The sequence below is a fragment of the Chelonia mydas genome, chromosome 6 (genome assembly GCF_015237465.2).
Source record: "Chelonia mydas isolate rCheMyd1 chromosome 6, rCheMyd1.pri.v2, whole genome shotgun sequence".
In the NCBI taxonomy this organism is placed as follows: domain Eukaryota; kingdom Metazoa; phylum Chordata; order Testudines; family Cheloniidae; genus Chelonia; species Chelonia mydas.
In genome coordinates, this window is record NC_051246.2 from 102,967,894 (window position 1) to 102,975,025 (window position 7,132).

Consider the following 7,132-nt stretch of genomic DNA (forward strand, 5'->3'; position numbering starts at 1 on the left):
GTACTTTTTATCTATATGCATTGAACTATTACAAATATAAAGCTTAATTGGGAACTTACCAAATTTTGTGAACCAAGGTACAATTTAATGACTTTGGGCTTTGGGCTTGCATCATCTAATGGTTCAGAATAGCAAGAGAAACTTGAATTCTCCTTCACTGAGGGAAACAAAAATATAGTTTAATCATTAAAATATCCTTTATAGAAATGTCTGTTAAAGCTAAATATTAATTTTGGAAAGGAAAAAGGCAGTGTACTAAGTATAAGGAAAATTAGCAAGCACATTATAGAAAAAAATTATACTCATCTATCAGGACCCGATCATAGAAATGTAGGACTGGAAGGGACCTTGATAGGTCATCTAGTCCAGACGAGCTGAGGCAGGACCAAGTAAATGTAGACCAGGCCTGGCAGGTGTTCGTAAAAACCTCTAATAATAGAGATTCCACAACTTCCCAAGGTATGTGTTCGAGTGCACCTCCCTTAACTTTTAGGGAGGTGGTGGAATCTCCTTCCTTAGAAGTTTTTAAGATCAGGCTTGACAAAGCCCTGGCTGGGATAATTTAGTTGGGGACTGGTCCTGCTTTGAGCAGGGGGTTGGACTAGATGACCTCCTGAGGTCCCTTCCAACCCTGATATTCTATGATACCTTGACAGTTAGAAAGTTATTCCTAATGACTAATCTTTGGTGCAGTTTAAGACCATTACTTGTCCTGTCCTCAGTGGTTAAGGAGAATAATTTCTCACCCACCTCTTTATAACAACCTCTCACATACTTGAAGACTGTTATCATGTCTCCCCTCATTCTTCTCTTTTCCAGATTAAACAAATCCAGTTTTTTCAGTCTTTCCTCATAAATCATGTTTCTTAGACCTTTAATCATTTTTGTTGCTCTCCTCTGTACTTTCTCCAGTATGTTCACATCTTTCCCAAAGCATGGTGCCCAGAAGTGGACACAATACTCCAGTTGAGTATCAGTGCTGATCAGAGTGTAAGAATTACTTCTCCCATCTTGCTTTCAAGACTCCTGCTAATACATCCCAGAAGGATATTCATTATTTTTCCAACAATATTACATTGTTGACTCATTTAGTTTGTGGTCCACTATAATGCCAGTAACATCATGTGACTATTAAAAGCAATCTTTAAGGCTCTAGTTCCGGACACAAATTTCAGAGTTCCTGCTGATTTTCAGGTATGAATTAGAAAAAGTTCTACAGCACTCTTTTTGTCTGGCATTTCTACAACACTTCCCCACAAGGGTATCTGAATGATTAACATGGTAAATTAAATCTGTATATTTTTGCCCATAATGGACATTCATATTGGATTCTACTCTTTGCCACTCTCGGAGCTCTGCTTGGTTAGGCTGTGAGTGTGTGTGAGAGTCCAAAGGCACTGATTTTGAATGAAATACCCGAGCCAAAGTCTGACTGCTTTGAAAGAATATGGCCAGATGCATCTTTTTGCAAAAGCTTTCCCATCATAATGAACAACCACGAAATACTCACAACCCAACCAAGCAGGCGTTATTTGAATCTCTCACTAGCTACTGTTCTGGGCATTATCTGTCTTCTTCCAGCAGAATACAGTTTTCTCAGGGTGATGTAGGTAGCTAGGTATTTTGTAATGAAGCTGGGTTGTGATCCGTTGATGGCTTTGTAGAACAATGCTAAAGCTGAGAAATTGGCATTGAAAACAATTTTGGAGGGAGAGGGGAATGCAGAAATCTGTCGTGTGATCTCAATGGCTTCTTCTGCTGAAAAGACAGGCTGCTTCATTCTCCGCAAGCTGGAGTTTCAGTATTACTTCTACCTTCAACTCTAGGAGCAATCTTACATTAATTATATTGGTTGTGACAAACGCATGGATTGTTGTTGTCACGTCTTCATCTTAAAGGAATATGCGCAGTCTTCTAGCAAGCTGAAGGTGGAAGAAAGCATCTCACCTGTGTCAGTATCTGGGCATCCAGTGTGAGTGACGAATACTGGTATTATCTATCAACTTCATGAAAAAACTTGTACAGATACAGACAGACATCATCTTCCTTTCCAAATGCAAACAGATGGACATCATACCAAAAGGACTGAAGGTAAAAAATCCATTACAATCTACATACCACACAGACTATGCTGACAGCTTGTGCAACACACTCTCAAAGAAACTGCGGAACCACCTGATCAACATCCTCTACAGCAAACAGGGAAAGATTAAGAATGAACTCTCAAAACTGGATACTCTCATAAAAAAAACAACCTTCCACACAAACTTCCTCGTGGCTGGACTTTACAAAAACTAGACAAGCCATTTACAACACACACTTTGCTCTCTACAAAAGAAAAAGGACACTAAACTATCTAAACTACTACATGCCACAAGGGGCCACAACAGTGGTTCCCTTAACCCGCTCAGCAATATTGTTAATCTATCCAACTATACTCTTAGCCCAGCAGAAGAGTTTGTCTTATCTTGGGGCCTCTCCTTCTGCCTCTCCACCCCCATGAACATGATACAGTTCTGTGGTGACCTAGAATCCTATTTTTGACGTCTCCGACTCAAGGAATATTTCCAACACACCTCTGAACAACATACTAATCCACAGAGACCTTCCTACTAAGACTACAAAAAGAAGGATTCTGGGTGGACTCCTCCTGAAGGTCAAAACAACAGACTGGACTTCTACATAGAGTGCTTCCGCCGACGTGCACGGGCTGAAATTGTGGAAAAGCAGCATCACTTGCCCCGTAACCTCAGCCGTGCAGAACACAATGCCATCCACAGCGTCAGTAACAACTCTGACATCATAATCAAAAAGGCTGACAAAGGAGGTGCTGTCGTCATCATGAATAGGTCGGCATATGAACAAGAGGCTGCTAAGCAGCTCTCCAGCACCACTTTCTACAAGCCATTACCCTCTGATCCCACTGAGGGTTACCAAAAGAAACTACAGCATTTGCTCAAGAAACTCCCTGAAAAAGCACAAGAACAAATCTGCACAGACACACCCCTGGAACCCCAACCAGGGATATTCTATCTGGTACCCAAGATCCATAAACCTGGAAATCCTGGACGGCCCATAATATCAGGCATTGGCACCCTGACAGCAGGATTGTCTCGCTATGTAGATTCCCTCCTCAGACCCTACGCTACCAGCACTCCCAGCTATCTTTGAGACACCACTGACTTCCTGAGGAAACTACAGTCCATCGGTGATCTTCCTGAAAACACCACCCTAGCCACTATGGATGTAGAAGCCCTCTACACAGACATTCCACACAAAGATGGACTACAAGCTGTCAGGAACAGTATCCCCAATAATGTCACGGCAAACTTGGTGGCTGAACTTTGACTTTGTCCTCACCCATAACTATTTCACGTTTGGGGACAATGTATACCTTCAAATCAGTGGCACTGCTATGGGTACCCGCATGGCCCCACAGTATGCCAACATTTTTATGGCTGACTTAAAACAACGGTTCCTCAGCTCTCGTCCCCTAGTGCCCCTACTCGTGCTATATTGATGACATCTTCATCATCTGGACCCATGGAAAAGAAGCCCTTGAGGAACTCCACCATGATTTCAACAATTTCCATCCCACCATCAACCTCAGCCTGGACCAGTCCACACAAGAGATCCACTTCCTGGACACTACGGTGCTAATAAGCGATGGTCACATAACCACCACCCTATACCGGAAATCTACTGACCACTATGCCTACCTACATGCTTCCAGCTTTCACCCAGACCACACCACACGATCTATTGTCTACAGCCAAGCTCTACAATACAACCGCATTTGCTCCAACCCCTCAAACAGAGACAAACACCTACAAGATCTCTATCAAGTGTTCTTACAACTACAGTACCCACCTGCTGAAGTGAAGAGACAGATTGACAGAGCCAGAAGAGTACCCAGAAGTTACTTACTACAGGACAGGCCCAACAAAGAAAATAACAGAACGCCACTAGCCGTCACCTTCAGCCCCCAACTAAAACCTCTCCACCGCATCAAGGATCTACAACCTATCCTGAAGGACGACCAATCACTCTCACAGATCTTGGGAGACAGGCGAGTCCTTGCTTACAGATGGCCCCCCAACCTGAAGCAAATACTCACCAGCAACCACACACCACAGAACCGAACCACTAACCCAGGAACCTATCCTTGCAACGAAGCCCGTTGCCAACTGTGTCCACATATCTATTCAGGGGACACCATCATAGGGCCTAATCACATCAGCCACACTATCAGAGGCTCGTTCACCTGCACATCTACCAATGTGATATATGCCATCATGTGCCAGCAATGCCTCTCTGCCATGTACATTGGTCAGACTGGACAGTCTCTACGTAAAAGAATAAATGGACACAAATCAGACGTCAAGAATTATAACATTCAAAAACAAGTCAGAGAACACTTCAATCTCTTCAGTCACTAGATTACAGACCTAAAAGGGGCAATTCTTCAACAAAAAAAACTTCAGAAACAGACTCCAATGAACTGGAATTAATTTGCAAACTGGATACAATTAATTTAGGCTTGAATAAAGACTGGGAGTGGATGGGTCATTACACAAAGTAAAACTATTTCCCCCCCCAAAAATAAATTTGTTAGTCTCTAAGGTGCCACAAGTCCTCCTTTTCTTTTTATTGGTATTATAGAATCTTTGTAAAGTGCTCAAATGCTGTAGTGATCCGCATGGAAAAGATCAAATGAGATTGAACAAAGGAATGGTTTGGACCAACGTGCATAAAAATGTTACGGTACCTCGCCACATGATATAAGACAGTGCTTTGTGTAAACAGGGGAATAGTCCCGCTATTGTGGGGAGCTTTCCTGGCTTCTGCACTACCCCGGTGAAGTGGGCTAGCGAAAGGATCTGAAGTCCTCGCTCCCACTTCCTTTACCCAGAGGCCTCCCTGCCCTTAAGGGCTCCCCTTCCACTCTCCTGTCTGGCAGAGTCCTCGTAAAGCCAACAAGGCTGGGTCCAGGACTCCTGGGGGGCTCGACCCCCAACCCTGCTGTGGTCACCTAGGACAGGGGCTAGGGTGTCCCCACTCCGGGGTACTCTCTGCACTGGGCACTTCTCTGACCCACTTACCATTACATACAATTTAAAGCAAATGCAAGTTATTTAATCAACAATTAATTTTAAAAATAAGGGAAAATGGGAAAGGTTAAAGGAAACATCACCCCGCTCTGTGGCAGGGAAACATCACAAACAGTGTCTCTGGAATGTCAGGGCAGTTCACAGTCTGTTCCTTGTAAGTCCCAGGCCTCCTTCTCAGGCTCTGGCTGTACTGCAGGGATGCTGTGTGTTGGACACTTGCTCTGGTGGTGGCCACACGCTCTCAGGCTCTAGGTGGCAGGGCCCTTCTTCCCAGCGTTGCCCCAGCCCTGTCAGGGTTACCAATCCCCCTCCGAGTCTGGCCTGCAGAGAACTCCTGGCTGAGGCATCTCCCTGTGCTGGGCCCGCTGCCCAGGATCCCCCCTTGCTCTCCCCAGCTGCTCATGACACCCGGCTCTGGACTGCTCCAGCTTCACTCTGCCTCAGCACGGCTGCTGCTCTGACTCCAGCTCCCTGGGCTGCTTCTTTGGCCCCTCTGGCTCTGGTTGCTACAGCTCTCCACCCAGGACATGTCTGCTCTGCAGGCTGCTTCTGTGACTCTGCTCCCAGCACTGACCTGCTTTGTGGGTTGCTTTTCTGGCCCCTCTGGCTCTGGTTGCTGCAGCTCTCCTCCCAGGGCAAGTCTGCTCTCTCTGAGGTGTGCTTCTGGCTTTGGGGCTGCAGCTCTGCTCCCAGGACAGGGTCTGTTCTCTCTGGGCTGCTTTTCTGGTCCCTCTGGATCTGGCACAGCTCTGCTCCCCAGCTCAGCTTGGGCCCCTGCTTTCTCCTTAGCTCAGCCCCATTCTGTCTGACCCAGGCAATTCCAGCTGACATGGAGGACGGGACCCCTCTGGCCTCCTGACTCCCTGATTAGCCTGCCCGCCCTGTCATTCAGGCTGACCTGGAGCACTGGCCTCGCCTGGGGACTGTCAGTCTCAGGGTCCTGATTTCCCATCGACCCTTCCCCTTTTAGTACTGGGAGATAGCCAACCAAAACACTCCCACTGAATGTTAGTAAGGGGGCAACAGTCCCCTTACATTTGTAAGTCATCATGGGCATAGGATATGGATAGTTTCAATATTACCACTTTACATCTCTGAACGTGAGTCCATAACTATTCACATCCTACACTGATTACCAGTAAGTTAACATATCTGAAAGCCCCCTGATAGAGCTATATCACAACTTGCCTTCCACATTATAAGTGATTCCTGAAGATAGATTAGGCATCTTTAAAATTGTTCCAACTGCAATATATAAAACCAGCGAGTCCATCTGTTTAAAACAAAACAAAAACAACCACCCTCATTTTATAATCTAACAATATATTATGAGAATCTTACTATATCAGATCTACAGAAACTGAGGCCATTTCACAAAAAATTATGCTAGAGACTTCCAAGACTCTTGGCTTCTACTCCCTGCTCTGGCACTGGCTTTTTGCCTGATCTTGAGCAACTGGTTAGTCTCTAAGGTGCCACAAGTACTCCTTTTCTTTTTGCGAATACAGACTAACATGGCTGTTACTCTGAAACCTATACTTTTCCTTATAATTTGGATTACGCTACCCATCCTGCAATGCCCCACAATACAATTCTCTCTTATAGAAAGAATGCTGCAAAAGAGGCTGTGCTAATTGAAGCTAGGGTCTGTTTAACTTTTGCCACTGACTTCGCTTCTGTGCCTCAGTTTCCCCAGCTGTAGAATGGGAACTCACAGGGGCATTGTGAGAACTAATATTTATAAACCACTTTGAGACCTTGGGATAGAAGATATTCTATAAATATACAGCATTTAACTATCCAGATTTCCCAACTGTTGATAATTCCCTTTTATATGTCTTGATCTTTTCTTCTTTAGACTGTACCCATTTGGCTCACTTTATTCTTGTTTTTTTGTGTATTCAAGACACTGCATTTCCTCTGAGTGCAGCTCTAAAACAGTGAGCAAAATAGACCCAGTCCTCTCTTCCCCCAGCCCGACACTGGTCTCTTCATCATTGCTTCACCATCTGCGTGGCTTT

General features: G+C 44.9%; 1 protein-coding gene across 1 annotated transcript in view; it reads right to left on the bottom strand.

Annotated features, from left to right (window-relative positions):
• CATSPERB (cation channel sperm associated auxiliary subunit beta) overlaps nucleotides 1-6,384 on the bottom strand; it is a 99,990-nt gene extending 93,606 nt beyond the window's left edge. Inside the window, exons 1-2 of the mRNA XM_043549755.1 lie at nucleotides 6,300-6,384; nucleotides 60-157 (exon numbers count right to left, since the gene is read on the bottom strand). Of these exons, the coding sequence (XP_043405690.1) occupies nucleotides 60-157; nucleotides 6,300-6,384 (183 nt within the window). The remainder of the gene's footprint in view (nucleotides 1-59; nucleotides 158-6,299) is intronic.
• Nucleotides 6,385-7,132: the final 748 nt, after the last annotated feature.